A 19,922-nucleotide genomic window follows, 5' to 3' on the forward strand; every position below is an offset into this window, starting at 1 on the left:
GAGAGAACCGCCGTCATAAAAAACATGCTGCAGCCATCTCACCTCCTCGCACATCCAAAGCGGCGCCTTCAAGAAGGTGACGGAGCCAGGCATCGCCGCCGCCCAACCAAAGTTGTGGGTTTTCATCCGGATGCATGGGGAGGATGAGGGGGAGGAAGATGGATCTCGAAGCCGCCTTTAAGGAAACAACGCTTGGAGCGCCGCCGACGTCGTAGCCGCCGCAACCGGCCCAGAAATTACTCCGATCCAGAGCTCCAACCCCACATCAGCATAGTCAGCCACCGGATTCAGCCGGATTGATGAGGAGGAAGCAACAACACGGGGACGCTGTCTTCAGATCTGGCGAAGGAGAGCAGCAGGGGAGACCTCCACGCGCCGCCCGCATCCACCACCGACTCGCCCCCCGTGCGGCCGAGTGAAGGCGGCCCACAACACCGGCGAGCGCCACCCGCCGCCAGGACCCGCTGCCTCAAACCCTAGGCCCGGCCGTTGATCATTGTTGCAAACCCCCTTGCCAGCAGCGATCCTCTTGGCAGCAACCTTATAGTAGAAAAAGCAACACCGATTTTAAACATGGAACATCCAACAGATAGTGGATTTTGTCAACAATGATTCATGCCGCGGACGATTAATATCAGATTAATTTTTACATGCAGATCAATGTTGTAATCAACAACCATCGTGCACTTCCGCAATTCTCTCATCATACTCAGCAAAACATATTTTCATACACATCACGGATTCAAAACAGTCGAAACCAGAAAACACAGGCAAACAATGGAGGATAAACATGTGGCAATCGTCTCAAGGACCCAAGTAGCTGTCGGCGTACACAGATGCACTGAACTGCTGTTGCTTCCAAGCAAATTTCACCTCTGCTCCTATGGTGCACAACTGGTTCAGTTTCTAGTGGTATCGAAATCCCTGCTTTCGACTGAGAACATGACAAAATTTCAGAGGACTATTGTCAGGTCTGAACTAGTGTCGCTTCCTCTGGCTGCCTTTCTGGTGTTTTCTCCGCCCCGCGCTCTGTCTACGCAGCTCACTGGAACCACCGTCGTCTTCCTTTTCTCCATCGAGCAGTATGTTCATCCCGAGGTCGAATCCGTCAGTCAGGCCTTGTAACCTGTACACAGAAACATGTCAGTTCATAAGTTGGGTAAAAGTGAAAAAATCCCAAGAGACGAGCTCAGCTTAAAGTGGCCAAAGCTATCAGCCATTCATTGATGTGGTTGATGGGTTCTTCACTTCATAATGGGGTGCACTGTCGTGCAAAATAAAATCCATGAACTCTGGAGGATAATGGAACATACCCGTGAAGCTGCTTCTTCATCTGCTTCTCCATGTACTTTTCACGCTTGGTTACTGGAGCTCGGGTGAACAGCTCCTCTTCTGCCTTCTCTTGCTTCTCTCTCTGCCGCATGTAGGTCATAAATTCTTTGCTTTCATCACCCGCTGTTTCCTTCCACTGCAAGATTGTGTAGACAGCTTAGTTAGCTCGATGTAGCTTAGTGTAGCTAACTATACAAACATACACAATATACAAACCTTTTCAGGTCTATCAGCAGCATCATCAATCATCTCCTTGAAGTAAGGATTCTCTGTTGTCATGCGTAATAATCTTTTCTCTTTCCTTACAGCGTCTTTACTATGACTATCATCCATGGCAGCTGGCCCAATTTTCGGAGGAACGTAGATACCATCTTTGCCCTGAAGTCAAACAGCTAAACACATCAGACACAACAAATCTGTGTAAACTGAACTCTAGTCATGAAATGATCATTACTGATAAAAAACAGAGCGACCTATATTCACGTCATTTAACAGGAATTGTGCAGTTAGGAATAAGGCAGCATTTAAGCAACTGGTAGCAGTATCTACAAAGGCAAAATATAAGCTATGATAGAGTTCACTCAAAACCAGGCACATAAACCAAGTTACAGTGTAATCTCGAATTCATCAGAAGTTGTTAAGTAGCAACTTAATTTGATTTTGCAAGACACTGCAGTGGAAATATTGATTTCTCACCCAACTGACAACTATATTATGTACAGAAAACAGCTCAGTAAGGATGGGCAGATTTGATGTCATACAAATATATGTAAGATTTATTGATTGGTAACTGATTGGTGTGTGTGTGTGTGTTTGTTGAACAGAGTGATGAACAGTCGAGCATTATCACCTTAACACAACACTAAGAGAAAACATCAGTTAGTAAGTGAGAATTTCACCTGTCCTTCAGGAGCAATTTTGATATCCATCATATCCGGGTTTGGCCGGTACCCCAACAGGTCGCCCTCGCCTTGTTGCCCGCCCTTCCCATTGACCTCGGGTATCCTGGGCAGCTGCACCATCTGCAGCATTGGTGAGCTTCTGGATCTGGTACTCCATCTTCTTGTCTATCGGGCGAATCTAGCACACAGAATTCAACATAAAACAATCTACTATTAGACAGATCCATAAATCAAGACTGGCAGCTTAGCAATCAACACTCAAGGGCACATACGCACACCTTCCCAAGAAACAGCCTGATCTCGACAAGGCCGCGCACGACGGGGTGGCCATCGACGGACAGCCCCTTGGCCTTGCGTAGCAGGTAGCAGACGAGGCCCTGGCAGTAGCTGAGCAGCAGGTGGTGCTTGGCCTCCAGGTACCGGCCCGATCCCTTCGCCCGTCGGCAGCTGCTTCTTCCTCGCCTACACGGGACAGAAACCGGGCCTGCGCCTTCCTCTCGTCGTCAGCTCCGGCGACGGCGGCCGTCATCGCCGCCGTCCGCCCTGCCGAGACGGGGAAAGGCTAGGGGATCGTTCGCCGGCTGGGGGCGGCCGCGCGAGCAGACGAGCCGCCGGGCGGCGGTGCTGCGGGTGAGAGCGCCGGCGGGGTTGGGTTGGGAAAAAAGAACCCTGGCTGCTCAGCGCTCGCAGCAAGCTGGCTTCCTTCGGGGGGCCGCCCGCGGTAAGGGGATAGGCCCAGGGCTTCGCATCACTCGCCGATTATGGGCCCAATCTCATTCTCAGCTGCTGCAAGTCCATGTGGAGGCCCAAGTTGGCGTCAACGGCTTTGGGCGGGTGGTGGGTGGGAAGAGAGGGAGGGAGCGATGGCGCGCGCGCCGGGAATTCATTTGGGGCGACGGATCTGATCCTGATCCTGATCGGATTCAGCGGGAGGTGGTGGTGGGAGGCCGAAAATTTCGAACCCAAGAAGAAGTGGGCGCGCGTGCGGCCTAGCACCATTTCCCGCTTGCCGCTCTGACGCAGCCGACGCCCCGCACTCCCACCTCAACCGATTCTCCGCGGGTCCCGCGTAAGGGCATGCATTTACCCTTGTACCCCCAGCTATTTTATTTACCTACCCTTCTGCGGCTCTGCCCTCTTAGCCTAAGCCTACCCGCAACATATTTTTGTGTTCATCTAAAAAAACTATCGCTGTCTCTTGTTAGAATGTACCCCCTCCATCCGAAAATACTTATCGGAGCAATGGATGTATCTAGACATATTTTAGTTCTAAATACATCATTCTTTATCCATTTCTTCGACAAGTATTTTCGGACGAAGGGAGTAATATGGTACGGTTTTCTAAAAATTCATCCATCTTTTTAAAAATTCTACAGGAGCAGCAACATCACGGCGGGGGCATCGGCCGTCAACCGTTGCCCAGCCGGCTAGAGCAAAGATGCAGTGCGATCCGTTGTACGGTTCGATTCCCTTGTTTTTGTTCATCCATTAGCCCTCAGGAGAAGATGATGCGCACGGCATGTATGCTGAACACGCCAGACAATCATATCGATGATTGGTTGTGACGAAGCCGAAGGAGAGGCCATGGAGGTAGATATACGAGTGGAATCTTCTATCTCATGTTCGACCTCTTTCCGCAGAGACGCTTCGATAAGGCGCTAAGTTTTCATTTAATTGTTTATTTAGGATCTAAAACCTTTCATGTGTGTTGCGGTCCATTTAGGCCAGCCTTCTCGTCTATGTGACGCTCTTATAGCACCTGAAAAGAAAACTTGCGGGCGCATAATTCACAGCCAAAGAGGAGGAGGGCAAAAAGGGAAACACGCTAGACCAGGGGGAAAATTTGGCGCACAGCAGAGGGGCGCAACCGGTTCCCGGGCTGGGACGGCGGGGGCGTGCGCGGGAAGGAGGAGGAAAAGAGGCCCAATCCATCCACCCATCCCGCCCGCCCGCCCGTCCGTCGATCCCAATCTCTCATCCGATCCCCAATTTAATAGCGCCCGACGCCGAGCAAGCGCCTCCCAGAAGCCACAACACAACACACGCGCACCCCCGCCCGTCCCCATCCGTCCGCCCGCTCCGCCTCCCTAAAATTCCCCCCTTTTCCACCCCCCCCCTCACCACTCCCCACCCTAAAACCCTAGCCGCGCTCGCCGCCGTCGCGCCCCCGCCGCCCATGGCCCCCGCCGCCAAGCCCGCCGACCCCGCCCCCGCCGATCCGCCCGCCGACGACCCCATGGACGCCGACGCCGAGGCGGAGGAGCACGAGGAGGAGGCGGAGTCGGAGTCGGAGGCGCAGCCGCTGAAGAAGCGGGGCCGGAGGAAGCGGCTGCCGCGGGAGCCGTCCACCCCCGCCACCGGTAGGCCCTCCAGGGAGCGCAAGACCGTCGAGCGCTACTCCGAGCTCACCCCGCGCTCCACCCCCGCCAAGAAGTCCGCCGCCATTCTCCAGGTCAAATCTCTCTCCCTCTCCCTCCCTCCTCCGTGCGCGCGTTCTCGCTCCTCCCGATCTGTGGTGCCTCCCCTCGCGGAGCTGTTATTTTTCACCCCCGGGTCCTCGCCGTCACCGCACCGCACCAAAAATAGCAGTATTTGTTTGTTGGACGCCCTAGGCTAGCGGTCTGGTTTACCGTATTCCCCATTTATATACGAGTACGAGCGTGTGGCTGGAAAGCTCGCTAATTTCTTCATTTGCTGATTCGTTTTTGTTGATTTCTGTGTTTCAGGGCTCTGGGACGAAGCTCAAGGAGATCCCCAACGGTAAGCCTGCTGCTGCCCCTGTAACATCTCTCCATTCTTGCTTTTACTAGCAGATAGACGCCCCTGCTTGCCTGTGGCATCATTGGCAGTGATCCCCTCTTTGCCCGCGCCAGGGATTAACTTGTTGCTATGGTTGAAGTCTCGATTTTCCAGGATATATCTGGTGTTCCAGAGTTATTCATACATCAATTTGCTTATAAACTAAGTAGTAGAATGAAATAACATGACAATGAATGGATTAGGCTGTCATCCAAAAGATCTCGTCTTTGTTCAGCGCAGGGGTCGTTTCTGATAGAACGATAGATAACACACATGGACTGCCAGACTTCTCTTTGCTTAGCACAAGGTCTATGTGCCTGTGACATTGTAAATGACTTGTGGATCTGTTTATTCAGTTATCTTTGCTTTATCACACATCGACCGGCAGAGTTCTCTTTGCTTAGTCCAAGGTCTATGTGCCGTGACATTATAAATGACTTGTGGATCTGTTTATTAAGTTGTCTTTGCCTAATGTTGTATATTACCAACTTTGCCCATCCCTTAAATTTAGTGGCATATTTCAAAGGACTGTATAGGCAGAATCATGCAGTATTTGTTATGAGTAATTTCCATACAGCCACCTATCCTGTTTTGTAAGTGCAGGTTTCTGAATTTTGGATTACTGCTGCTGCTTGTTTTTATTTCTGAACTTTGCGTTAATGCTACTGCTTGTCAATGTTCATAACTTGCTTCCTTTGATATTGATTGCTCTGATTTTCATCTTGCTCAGTTGTCCAGTATATGATTGAAGTTGTTACTCGTGTTTTAGTTAGTGTTGGATGAATAAAGACATTATGGACTCTTCAACTTGTAACTGCATCGTACAGTTTATCATTCTGGGAATAGCTACCTCATATTCCACAGGTTGGACTAATAGTTTGTTTCCTTAGTTTTCTTCAAACTTTCCAAGAGAAAGGTGGATGACAATCTTCAGAGTCTTCATACTATATTGTTTGGGAGAAGATCAAATGTGAGGCATCTGCATTCGCTTGCTGTAATTTAACTTGCTAAGTTTGTTTTGTTAACTCTTTGTTTGATTCTCTGCAGGCCCATTTCCTGAAAAGAAACCTAGCCCAGTTTTCTGGTTTTGTTTGGACTGACAATCCAGTGAGTTTTTGTGATGACACTGCTGTAGAACATGATTTGTTTTTGTTTTTTGTCTTAATGGATGTCCTTGTAATTTTGATTAGGAAAAGCAAAGGAACAGGATAAAAGAAAAGCTTGACAAGATGAACAAGGAGAAGTTGATAGATTTTTGTGATATACTTGATGTTCAGGCCAAACAATTAAAGAAGGTTAATTTACTTCTGTACATGTTTGTAATGATCTAAGCAGTGAATTCTGTACTAACTGTATTTTGCTGTATTCAGGAGGAAGTTTCTGCCAAATTGCTGGAGTTTCTGGAGTCTCCTTGCATTACCAGAGATGTTGTTATCAGTGATGTGAAGGTATGATTTTTAATTAATGCAAATCTTGTTCTTCTGACATCTACTCCCTCCGTTCCAAAATAGATGACTCAACTTTGTACTAATTTTAATACAAAGTTAGTATAAAGTTGGGTCATCTATTTTGGAACGGAGGGAGCATATTTTTTTACCGCATGAGACTGCAAACTGAATTTCACATTCCTAATCTTTGTCGTTCCAGAAAGGGAAGAAACGCCGGAGGAAGTCTAAAGGAACTAGCCAGGCAACGGCTGAAGGTGCTTCTGGAGAGAAGGTAAACTTGCTGTGCTGAGGGCAGCTCCTTTTAACCTCTCTTGTTCTTCTAGAAAACCTATCTGTCATGGAACGCTTTCACCTGTGTTCTTCTGCAAATTTGACTTGCTAGCTTCCATTGTTGATTGTTTTCAAAAAGAATTGATGATATGTTCTAAGTTGATATGTGATTTACATGTTTCCACCAGTTGAGGGGAAACATTCCAAGTATCCCTAGGGTTGTGACAATTGATAAAATCCCATCTTAAGGGTTATTTTTAGTTTAACCCTCTGGCATTGGAAATGACCAATTTCTCCAGTTGTTTTGGTCTACTCTCTCTCTCTCTAGCTGTCTGTATGTGCAGCACTACCATAGTGGCAGTGAAAGTTTACTGCACTTGTTTCTTTTCTTAATCTTAGATTATATGATGACTGTTTGTGATTGGATGTTTCTGACTTCTTAGAATTATCTCTCTTGCAACACACTGTTTAAAGAATGAAATTGACAGTGTAATCTGTGAAGAACCATAAAGAACAAACCAACCGTAATGGTCAAACCATCTTTAAGACCAAAAATTTCAGTTTTAATAACAAGAGTGACAAGGCTGTAAGCTGTTATACCATTCATGGAAGAATGCCTGGCCATGGATAAGAATCTCATTCATTAGGAGTCTCCAAGGCCTTGGGCTTCAAACTTCTAAGTTAAAATAGTGATTTAATCTTGAGGTTCCTTGGAAGGGCATTCTGCTTCCAAGTGACTTGCACTAACAGTGTGACACCTCTTAGGTACCCTCTTATGTGTTGTTGGTAGTGGTTGGCTTGTGCATAGCTGAGAGACAGTGACAGGTGTAGCAAAGTATTATTCTGGTTGCCCATGGTTATTTGGTCATTTCTCAGCCTGAACAGCTCAATGGGATTGAAATAAATGTAAATAAGACTAGATTGCCTTTTATTCATTGTCACATTAACAAGGGATATTTGAGTGGTTTCCAAAAATGGCAATTTAGTACTAACATGTTTAATTTCAAACACTCACAAATTAAGAAGCTATACCTGGAAACCTATGCTCATATATTGGCATTATTCAAAACATGGACATTCATCTTTCTCAGTGTTCCTCCTAGAAGGCTGTATGTGGTGTAGTAAACTTTCACTGCCACTATGCTCATATAAATTTTATACAGAAAAGAAACAAGTATATTAGTGCTGCACATAGTATATACTGCATCTGTATGAAGTTTTATAATAATATATGTTTGTATGTGGTGTACCCAAAAAACAAGTATATATGTCAAAATGGGCTCTTTTAGTTTTGGGGCCATAAATTTGTTTTCTTTAAGTTTACATATTACCATATTTGAAGGGGAGGCTGGGAAAGGCTGTGTACAATAGACCCAAAGTGGTTCAACCCTTCCCTGGATTCTGCGCAAGCCGGAGCTACATGCACCGGGCTTCCCTTTTTACAAATTACCATATTTAATGAAAATTTATAGACTGTACACATTTCTAGGTCTTCAAAGGGAAAATTTAATTTAAAAAAAACTTTAGAAGATCTTTCTATTCTGTTCAATATACTGGTCTCCAAGGAGCCTGGGGGCCAAAAATTCGCACTGACTTTGGTGCTCAATCCTATATTGTATTTTCTTTGTGCTCTCTTTCTGTACTCCATAATTGCTGGTACTTTTTTTCTGGACATAGAGAACCACTAATATTTTGCTTCTAAGTGACAATTGCTTATCATGTTAAATTTCACAAAACAGTTATTTGTAATTAGCATTTAGTAGTACTTAGGACTTTCTGCAGCAGTTCTTTGTAATTAGTGTTTGTGTGTAGTACTTAAATTGTGGATGTGGTTTTATGAACAGAAAAAGAGGAAGAGTCGGAAACAAGCAGTTGAGGCTGAAAATGAGAATGATGAAGATGATGCTGGTCCTGCTGGGGACTCATCAATGGGAGAAAGTGATGAGGACTCCGAAGTGAAAGAAGAGACCAAGAATGATGAAGAGCCTGAAGTGACACCAGTGAAGAAAAAGTCAACAGATGATAAACAAGGAAAGAAGGAAGCTGGATCCAAGGCAAAGGAAAAGGATGCATCAGCAAAGAAGACTCCTAAATCTGTAAAAAGGGTGTCAAAGCCAGATGTGGAGCTGGAGAGCAAAAAGGCTGCCAAGAAAACACCAAAGAATTCAACAAAGGAAAGCAGTACACCTGTAGGCAAGGCCAAGAAGAAGGTTGCAAAACCGAAAAAGGATGTTGGAAAAGAGAGCCAAAACAACAGTAAGGCACGCAAGAAGCGAGGTGCCAAGGCATCTGGTGAAAATAAAGGTATGAGATCTTGTACCCATGCAGGAAATCCATGAATACAACTGTCTTACAACCATTTAATTTTATGCATTTTGGATCACCAGCAAGTTTATTTGCCTAATGAAAATACTGATCTGATGTGGATCATACTAAGCTTTGTTCACGTAGGACTATTAGAAGTCACATTCACAGTTCTTCTGAGAGCTACTTCCAGTTTGATGTGTTCATTTGCATTTTCTGAGTTATGAGATGCTGCCTAGAATGCTGCTATAACCAATGCTTCCATCTTGTCCAGGAAAAGGCAAGGTAGCCCCAACCACTAAACTGGAAGTAGCTTTGTTCATGTAGGACTATTAGAAGTCACATTCACAGTTCTTCTGAGAGCTACTTCCAGTTTGATGTCTTTATTTGCATTTTCTGAGTTCCATCTTATGAGATGCTGCCTAGAATGCTGCTATAACCAATGCTTCCATCTCGTCCAGGAAAAGGCAAGGTAGCCCCAACCACTAAACAGTTGCATGGTGTTGTTAGTAACATATTGAAAGAAGTGGACTTCAATACGGTATGCAGATGCAAATTGTTATGCTGTGTTCATGTTGCATTTCTGGTCTTCTATGATGCTGACCTGGCTACATTACTACCTTCATGCAGGCAACTTTGGCTGACATTCTCCGGAAATTAGGTATCCTTCTGTTGTCATTCTATGAAGTTTCATTGCAGTAGATTTCATTGAAGTTATTGAGCGCAATTGTCTGGTCTAATGAACGCACTGGCATTTTCTGTTACCTCAGGAGACCACTTTGACATGGACCTCATGGACAGGAAGTCGGAGGTGAAGCGCATCATAGAGGAAGTGATCAACAGCATGTCTGATGATGAAGGTGAGGAAGAAAATGAGGAAGAGGATGCAGAAGAGAACGGCAAGAAGGAAGAAGATTCAAAGGAGGATCCTGATGAAGAGGAAGAGAAATAAGCCAGACGTGATCGGACTGAGCGATCTCCTGTATTTGTCAAGTGTTCTTGTTGGTTGCTGGGGCTGCTCTGGCCTGTACAATGGTGGCACCACAACAGCCGTTTTGGTGGTGGTCTGGGCAGGTGCTAGACTGTTTGTTAGCCATTTGATGTGATGGCCCTGCGTGCCTACCTGGTTGTTGTGCTTGACCCGTGGTGTTATTGACCTGTAGTCTCTTAGTTGCCGGTCATGTACAATAGCTGTTTGGTTATATGACTCTGTTCCTTTCTTAGGTAGCTAGCCCTGACTGTAATTTGCAGCATGCATACTTATCCGTATTCTGTTCCTTGCATTTTATCTGTGTAAAACAGTTGTATTCTTGTGGATTTCTTGCTTGCTGTCTGCATTTCATGGCTTTCTCACCATTTGACAATGCAATGCGTCTTTGGTTGATGTGTTGTGAATTATGAGCTACTTACTTTGTTTCAAAGTTGAGTATTTTGGGATGGAGGGAGTAGCATTGTTTTTGCTGCGGCTATAGTATGCATTTTTGAAGTTAACAAGGGGTCTGGCTTTTTTTTGTTTGAATGGGGAATGTGCCAAATTCATTCAGCTCAAATGCATAGCTCAAATTACAAAATCATGAAGATGAACTTGGGAGATTCTAGTAATAAAAAGGACAAGGGGTATGCCTGTGAGCTGAACCACCAGAGAAAACTGAAAATATTCGGAATCGTGGCATGAGGATGATTGGTACTTTCTCCGTAAACTAATATAAGAGTGTTTAGATTACTAAAATAGTGATCTAAATGCTCTTATATTAGTTTACAGAGGGAGTACTCAGCAGCTCCTGGATGAGACGGTACAAAGAGTCAAGAATATTATGTACTTAAGGATAAATCTTATAGCAGATCAGAATCATGAGTATGTGCTGATTTCATAAGGGGCACATGTTGTCTTTCTCTTTTATTCAAATGAAAACACCAAGATTATTATTCTAACTGTTACACAATTAAGGTAGTGACTCATCTCTGTAGACTTTACCATGCCTAGACTGGTTTAGTAGGATCATGTGCAAAGCTTAAACTTTTAGAGTACTTTCATTTTCTATATTGAACTAAAACCATGATGAGTAATTTGGAATGGAGGGAGTAGATTTTTTAGTACTTCAGTTCAAACTTGTAACATACTATGCTTATATGAGGTACCATTCATACCACAGAGACTATATTCAGGAATAATGATCATCATTATTTTTGTAATCATCCAGAAAAACAACAGTGTATTGTACAAAAGAAAATCACCAACAAACTAATAACATGAAAGATTGTATTTTGTGAGGTACCATATGTTTTTCCCACAAACAAAGCTTTTACTTGGCCAGTTATTATATTTGTTCTGTTCCTAAACAAAGGGACTATAATACTACATATAAATGCCTATTTGTTTAAAAAATTGTGGAATACGTTTCAATCTCAATGAGATATTATAGATGTTTGTTTCATTGGAGAAGATTGTGTTGTAGTATGTTCTTACCGCTACTCTTTATTATCTTTCCATATTTCCCATTTAATACAAGAACTGAATGGTGATGTTTTTTCTCTCCATATTTCCAACCACAGAAAAGATTGAGTTGCATCTTCTATGTTATACTCATGCTTTTACATTTGTTCATTCTCTATCTTAAAAATATGCCAATCTTCTGAAAAATATTATAGTTCTTGTGAGTAACATTTTATAAACACAGTTGTTCGCACCCCTTTTATGTGCCATGAATTTGCTATATTATGGTTTCTTCATATGTGGCACATGTGGTTCAAATGTGCGAAGGTAAACATGAGTGTGTATTTATGTTATGATTTATGCTAATGTAAAATGGGTTCTGCATATTTGGAAGATAAGAGAATATGACAAAGCTAGATGAGAAGTTTGATGGAAACAATTATGTGGTTCCGCTCAATATGTCTCCTAAGTTGGATCGTGACTCCTTTGTGCCCTCATTCTCTTCTCAACCTTCGCCAATGGTTACAACAGAGGTACAAAACAAGTAGGTCGACGATGGAGGAAACATAATAGGTAGTTAAGGGTTCCCCAACCGATGGCGTTCAAATAAAACCAACATAAATATAGTAATTTGGAATAATCCAAACCAAATCGAGACTTTTCCATTACCAAAGTCAAAACAAAACTCTCCTTGCCTCCACATCCCCATACTCAAATCAAATTTAATGTTAACAAAATCTAGAACACGGTGGATGTAAGTTATATGTCTCGCGGAATTGCTTTACACACGACACTGTTTGCACGATCCGCGAACGATGCGTCCTCCTCAACATGGCTTCCTGCATGCATGCTAGCTCTTGACGCTGCCAAGTAGGATCGTGCAGGCGTCGACCATAAATTTATCGTCCGTGTAGCAGCACTCTATGTCTCGACCGCCTCAGCCTGGGCCGGAAAATCGCGTGCCCGCAGTGGTCCACTGGACCGACGCGGCTGGAGGACACCGCGAGCCGTCAGATGGCGATCTGACGGTCGAGCGCGCGCGCACGGCTGGAACAAGACTCTCTCTCGTGAGCCCTGCCTCTTGTCTCGTACCAAGACGGTCCTAGTGAATTTTCTCTCCGAACCGGTGGCGCATCAGGCGGCGACGAACGATCGATGGATGGATCGATCGCGTGAGGCGCGTACGTACGTAACGCAGGACCCAGGCTGGATGCCTCTTCGCGAGTTCGCGACCGACCCCTGACCGTTTAACGTAAGTACAAGAGACACGCGATCCGCGATCGAGACGGACGAGAACGGCACGCATGCGCTGTCACCTAGCACGTCCGCATGCGGGCCGAGACGGACGACGACGGGGACGGACGGACGGACGGACGAGATCGACGGTCGACCGCGATTGAAATACTACGCGCTGACCTTGGAAATTTGAACACTGCGCTAGCCGGGCGGGCGAAATACCTACAGTAGCTTGTGCGGTGCAGCTCGCTCCGAGCCAAAGGTCGCAGGCAGCGTTCCACCCGTGCGCGCGACGCCCGTGGATCGCCGACTGGATCGGGCACACGTCTCTCAACGATTCTAACGATTGTGCCGTCGCGAGAACGACGGCCGTCCCTCCGGTCACGGTCAAGATTCTCCGCACCGTTTGATCGGACTAGCTTCCTTCCATCTCGTCTTATCCCTGTCCCGATCGCTCGTTCGGAGCCGGAGCTACGATTTACAGATGGAAAAAGGGAGATTAAAGAACTCCAACGGGCCGACCCAAACGCACGGTAATTTTGTCTGAATTTTTGTCCGTTTGGGTCAGCCAGGCGGACAAGGATGTCCACTTCCTCGTTTGAGTCGGCGCGTGCGTCCAACGCTGGCCCGATCTATTTTGACGGCGCTAGAAAAAAAAAAGAACGCATGCATATTTAAAAAATATCATTACTTAAACATTACAGCCGGTCACGAAGGCCGGCGATAGTCCACGCGTCCACATTAGCATATTTAAGAAAAATAAAAAACAACCTAAACTACGAGGCGGTGCGCAGCCCTAGGCGTCGTCGTCCTTCTCGGAATCGGTGAGGTCGATGAGCGTCGGCGCAGGACCGGCCCAGGGGAACGCCGTGTTCCAGACGGCAGCGATGTAGGCCGCGGGCAGGTGTTCCGGCGCGGGGGGTTGTTCCGGCGCGAGGGGCTGTGCGGCGACCTGTGCAGCCGCGCCTGGTGCGCCTCCTCCTAGAGGTCGTGCTCGACCATCTCCTCGTACTCGCCGCGACGGCGCTCCTCGGCCAGCCATCGCTGGCGCCACATCTCGAGGTAGGCGGCCTCCTGCGCCGGCGTCGCCCCCATCCAAACCGGTGGCGCGGACACCCACTCGCGCAGTACTCCCGTCCAGGAGTAGCGCTCGACCGGGGACGGCTGCGGCTCCGGGTAGGCCTTGATGCGGCGACGGGGAGGGGACGGCGGGGCCACAGGCGGCACCACGCAGTCGTCGGCCGCGAAGAGGGCAATGGCCCGCGCCATGGCCGCCTCTTCCTCCGCCGCCTCCACCCTGCTCCGCTCGTCCTCTTCGCTCTCGCGGTAGACTGCCGCAAGGGCCGCCTGGTCCTCCTCGCGGACGACGAGCAGGGGCGGCGGCAGGTTGCGGTCGACCTCGCGCACGCCGCGGCGCCTCGCCTCCTCGTGCTCGAAGGCGAACCACCGCTTCCAGTTCGACGAGTTGATGGCGTATGTGTCGTCGCGGCGCTGCTCCGGCGTCAGCAGCGCTCGACGGCGCCGCACCTCCTCCGCGTGCGCCCTAGCCGACCGCGGCACCGCCGGCACTGGGATCCTCTCTGGATCCAGATGCCAGTCGTGCGGCAAGGTGACGTCGGGGTACGGCAGAGGCACGCGGTGCTGCCAGTGCCACTCCGCCTGGTGCACTGGCACGTTCACGCACTGCCTCTGCCGGCGAGCCAGTGCTGGCGGAGGCGGGAGGAGCTCTGATGGAAAAGGGAAGGCGGGGGCCTTGCCCTTGGCCTTGCTGCTGTCGGCTCCGGAGAAGAGCCCCATCTCGCTGAGGTGGTGGTGGCTAGGGTTTGCTGGCGAGGGAGGAGTAGAGTTGGCTAGATGTGGACGCGAGTTTGGATGAGGACGGCCCCGCCGCACGATCGGCTTAAAAAAAACTTGCGCCGTCGCTGACACGTGGGCCCATGGTTATAAATTAAGCTGACCGCGTGGGCAGCGGGTAGTTGGACGACCGCCAGGTGAGGACGAGGGGGATGCCGAGAGGGCGCCGACGCATTTGGGACGTAAATTTGAGCCGCAAATACGTCGGCGCGGACGCAAAGCGGACGTGATTTAGATTTGGGTCGGCGCGTTGGACCGTCATTTTTGTCCGCGCCGATTCAGACGGATGCAAGCAGACAAAATGGGTCGCCCCATTACAGTTGCTCTTAGACAATAAAAGGCTGGCATGCCTTTCTCGTATACCTCAACACTCTTATATTTTTTTACGGAGGGAGCACACTGTAAAGAATATGTTTAAGATATCCACAACATGTGAAAGAGCCCACGAGCCTATCAGTTCATGATCTTTGGACATTCTCCCGTCGACCCGTCCTGCAGCTGCCGAGATAAGTGATAAAAATGCTAAGTTAGACCGTACCATGGAAGAAAAGAAAAAAAGAAGTGCATGGACATAAATATTGAAGGAGGAAGTTTGTTACCAAGCCATGGAAGCTATCCCACCTTGTCTTCCGCAGGATATGATTCCATCATTTTTTATGAGATTGTTTCAATACTGACTCTTGATGCTCATAACTTATTATTGCTATTGAATTGGTGTATGAGAAAAATCTGGTGCTACCTTGAAAAGAGCTTATTGTATCCATCATTTAATAATAGTGGAATAAGATTTGGATGGGATTAGACAGTGGTTTCTGCCCCGACTTCGAGGTTCCCATGTTAAAATTTGGTGTTCATGTGTTGATGTTATTACTGTAGTTCGGAGTGGTTTTCAGGACCTCAGACAGTTTCTAGGCATTGTTTTAAAGCTTTCTCAAGACCTAAGACGCCGTCTTAGGTGTGGACTGCGCGAGCGCCAGGTCCTCCATAGATGCATAGTCATATTTTCCTTCCTTGTGAGAAATGGTCATTCGAGTTAGTGCGTGAAGTAGCCTTGGAATTATACATTGATCTCATTGCAGTTTCCAGATTACCATGAAATGTGTGCTAATTCCGAACACACCAATGAAGACGCATGATGAAAATAAATAATCCGAATCTACCTAGAATATTACCGTGCCATGGCCATTCAACATTATCTAATTAGTGTCATCTCTCTACTTTATGCTTATATATATTTATTAGGCTAATCTGTTTTTAGCTTAATACAGAATAAGTAGTGGTAGATAATTACAAAGCATAATAGTTGATGGCTTGGTGCACCTGGCTCCGGTGTCGGCGATTGCCACCTTCAGGAGTCTTTCTTACCTCCTCATACATTCATGCATCCATGGTCTCTCTGTTCATCTATTCCTCGCCCTTCTCCTGTTGGATGTCATCCATAAGGATGGCAGAAATGTCATCGTGCAGAGAATGTAAAGAGAGACAAATAGTACAACACCGTAGATGGCTAGACATGAAGATGGATAAGTGGGATGAAGATAATGAATATATGAGTGGAAACTATGAATTAAGAAAGGTTGGCTATAATTCAGCAAAATCAACAGTTGTGGCATCAGAATATGCCAATAATCTATCATTGTACTAAATCATTTTTTGCTAAGTCATAGTTATCTATTGTTCTTTTTAAACATCCTTTACCTTAAATTGCACACTACTGTGGTGAAACCGAACCTTTTGAAGGCGGGCCACTTCAGTGAAGTATACTATATGATTTGACTTGGAAATCCATGAATGTTTGGGTCATACAAATGCTTAGAAATGTGATTTTGGTTTAATAAATTTTTAGGTAACTCATGAATAGACAACACCTGTCATTCTGTCAATACCCAGTACAACCCCTTTTCTAACCTGGTAGATAGAATAGACGACAAGAATTGACCAAATCAAGAGTTTTGCATAATATGAATATCTACTTAACTGGATGGTATAGTAGTATTGCATAATAATATCAAGGGAGTACAGGTTTGCATCTTGCCCGAGTTAACTTGTTAATTTTGGAGCGGCTTAACCAGCGAACGTTGCTGGGGGATGACAATTGCAAACGATTTTGAAGGCAATTTGTGTTGGCTGAGGATGACAAATTTCATTAGCAAGCATGACAACTCCACTTCAGTTCTCTTTTTCGCCAGGATTAGTCGTGCTTGCAAACTATAATTGACATCCTCGCAACAAAATAAATTGTCATAAAAAATGTTTGATACTTCATGCAGAAACACATGTTCCACTCGTATAGATCAAACAAAATGATCACTCAAAGTTAATCTCTTCTTCTGTATCCCACACATACACTTACATTTTTTTTGTTGAGTCAATTACACCGGTGATGCTTAAACTTGGCGCAAACGATCACTTTGGTGCTAGAACTTGCGACATACATTGAACTGATGCAACAACTTGGCTCGAACATGCAAATACGGTGCTAATCACATTTGGGTACGAAATCAATGTTGACTTGGCGCGCCAGCGTGGCATGGGGCCCACTGACAGTGACTGGAAGGCGTAGAGGAGGTCTTTGGCCTTTTTTTGCGAAAGCACCCGCAAAAAAAATTATTTCTCACAAAAAGCCCCTATCAACGCAACAACTGCCATTTCATTTTGACTCTATGACGCGTGGGGCCCACCTGTCAATACGTGAAAATAAAAACGGATCAGACTCTCGAACTTGAGACCAATTGCTGGATAGCTAGCCGTCCAAGCAACTCCACCATTCACGTTCGCAATGAGAAATACTGATAACAGTCCTTAATGTAGTACAAGGAGGACCAGCGGCGAATCCAGAAAGAAAATGGAGGGGAGGCTCAAAGTTAAAGACGAGTAAATTAAACGCCTTTTAGAAGAAGAAAAAAAGGCAATTTTATCCTAATCCGTTTGTGCAAATAAGCTCAAACTTTACCATGCCTTTTAGAAGAAAAAAAGAGGCAATTTTATCCTAATCCGCTAGCACATCGACTACTGCATTCCACATTGCGTGAATACGAAGCAAGGTTCTAAGATGTGAGCCCCAACGAGTAGCTCCTGGTCTAGATAGGTCAGTTTCTTGATGTAACCCAGTTCCAGCTGAGATCTTACCATGCTCCATCAATTTCATCAAATCATCATGATGCTTTGCAAGTAATGCATCTTTTCTCTTGCAAGAAGAACCCAGCTGAGTCACTATCAAGGGGAGATAATTGAAGAAATCAGCCATTGTGGTTGAGAAGATCTCCCGATTGTACCATTCAATGTGATTTCAAAATTATGCCCTTCAGCTTTGTTTCTTCCTTTAAACAAATAAGCTCTTCTAACTTCACTTCGAATTTCAGGGGCATAATCTTCTATTGGTATTCGATCTGCCGGATCACCAAAAATTTGACTTGGGTGAAATTCTTGGATAAGAAGCCTTGTTGTTTGTGGTTGGTTTATGCTCTCATCAATTGGGGGGTTGCTGCTCTCGTTTGAAGGGGGGTAGTATTCTCATCGATTGGGGGTTACTGCTCTGATTTGTTCGAATAAGGGGGTCCAAGTTTGGAATTTGGGTTGCTTCAGGTTCAGGAACAACAACATGGGGGGTGTTCGAACTACTTGCAAACCAACTGTGCAAAGTCTTCCTTTTCATTTCTACAAACAAACATAGAAATAATTCAATGATTATAAATAGAAGTCTAGAACTAAACTGGGCAAGCTAAATATGCTACTGGAATTCTGCAAAAAAAGCCAATAGTAGGAGCCAGCATTGGTTAAGACTTAGAGGAAAAACAACCTCTGGGCTCCGTTAGTCAAATGCGTTGGGGTTGGGGTCTTGGGGACCTGATGAGCCGGCGCGCTCCCAGCCTCTGCCTTCTGGACGCCCCGAGCAGCCGAGCCCCTGACGCAGGGCTCCGGCAGTCCGCCCTAGCTGGCTCCGGCGGCGTCCGTGGGCGGCGTCGCGGCGTGTCGTCCTGCTCTCCGTGGGCGGCGTCGCGGCCTGCTCCGGTGGCGGCTAGGGTTGCGATGCGGCTGGGATGGGTGAGGCGTCGAGATGTGTTGCACGCACGCTGGAATTGGTGGGCGAGAGCTGATGACCAGGACGAGATATGGGCCTGTGTTTTTTGGGCTGGGCTGGGCTGCACTGATGAGTAGTAATAAAACAAATTGTTCGATTTTGGAGGGCAGGCTTGAGCCCATCCAAGCCTGCCCCTTGGATTCGCCGCTGAGGAGGACGCATCTGGGACTTCTATGAGCTACAAATAGCGCGGCACATTTTGCACGCACTAGCTTTTTAATATGTTTGTAAAACGTAAGTAATAAAAATAATGTGCGTATATTATATACAAACAATGATTAGTAAATTAAATTATTTAAATATACGCCCATGTATTATAAAAATGTTTGGTAAATACGGACATTTAAATATTTATTAAATAAATATTTAATGGATACAAAATAATATAAACTTGTAACTTATATATAAATTATACAAAATGATGAATACAAACATTCATGCGGTATAATTTTCACACGTGATTTATTTTCAAAAATATTATATAATTTAAAAATTAGCCACGAATGAATATTCATATGAAAATTTAAATTTAAATTATGAATATTTATTTTTACAAACATTGAACTATTAAAATGTGCATATAATTATGGAAAACTTTGTACAATTAGAAAAATACTTTGGAATTTTAATGTTAAAATACTTGTATTGTATTAATTATCCAAAAAATTGTAATTAATGAATATTATTTTAAATATTATGAATATTTTTAAAATAATACGTGAACAAGTATGAAACGTAAGTTATTTAGCTTGTATGTATAATATTTATACAACACAAATAATTAAACGTTATTTTTATTACTGAGGTTATAATTTACATACCTTTTACAAATTTCTAAAAAACTACAGGTGCAAATGGGCTGCATCCACATTCATCACGGTCCATTCTAGGTCCACGAGCATGTTTGTTCCGCTACATTAAGTGTAGTTATCCATTTTGTGGCACCACTAAATTTGTTTATCCATTTTGTTACGTGGATACTAGAAGTTGTAGTGGCTACGTCCTACTGTGCAAGGAATGGTCGAGGGTTCGAGACAAGGGAGCTTCATTTTTGGTTAATTTTCACACTTCACTAACACCCACCCCTCGTAAAGCTGAAAAAAATAAAATGCCAATTCAAGTGAAGGTTTTCCAAAAAAAAAAAGGCCACACGCACTCCGCTCTGCCTTCCCGTCACAGAAAGCAGGCCCGATGCTACATTGACATGCCAAGTCAGCATCATTTTGTATCCAAACATGATTTGCACCGTATTTGCACGGCCG

General features: G+C 45.5%; 1 protein-coding gene, 1 long non-coding RNA gene and 1 pseudogene across 4 annotated transcripts; 1 reads left to right on the top strand and 2 right to left on the bottom strand.

Annotated features, from left to right (window-relative positions):
- Positions 1-598: 598 nt before the first annotated feature.
- Positions 599-4,300, bottom strand: LOC125547134 (annotated as a pseudogene).
- Positions 4,301-4,353: 53 nt separating this feature from the next.
- On the top strand, positions 4,354-10,372 carry LOC125545791 (DEK domain-containing chromatin-associated protein 1-like; the record flags this gene model as incomplete). Of its 2 annotated transcripts, XM_048709827.1 has the most annotated exon segments (11): positions 4,354-4,686; positions 4,961-4,994; positions 5,924-6,003; positions 6,081-6,140; positions 6,224-6,328; positions 6,404-6,481; positions 6,681-6,752; positions 8,596-9,055; positions 9,517-9,596; positions 9,686-9,716; positions 9,826-10,372. In XM_048709827.1, coding segments are annotated over 11 exon segments (1,515 nt in total), but the record flags the coding sequence as incomplete, so codon positions are not given.
- Positions 10,373-16,836: 6,464 nt separating this feature from the next.
- LOC125545792 lies at positions 16,837-18,657 on the bottom strand. Of its 2 annotated transcripts, XR_007300257.1 has the most exons (3): positions 18,379-18,657; positions 17,709-18,236; positions 16,837-17,260 (listed from the first exon to the last, which is right to left on the bottom strand). It is a non-coding gene; the product is annotated as an uncharacterized LOC125545792 (long non-coding RNA). The 2 variants fall into 2 exon arrangements; XR_007300256.1 differs by lacking the exon at positions 16,837-17,260 and having other exon boundaries at positions 17,441-18,236.
- Between the last annotated feature and the right edge of the window lie 1,265 nt (positions 18,658-19,922).

This window comes from Triticum urartu, chromosome 3 (assembly GCF_003073215.2).
Source record: "Triticum urartu cultivar G1812 chromosome 3, Tu2.1, whole genome shotgun sequence".
In the NCBI taxonomy this organism is placed as follows: Eukaryota; Viridiplantae; Streptophyta; class Magnoliopsida; order Poales; family Poaceae; genus Triticum; species Triticum urartu.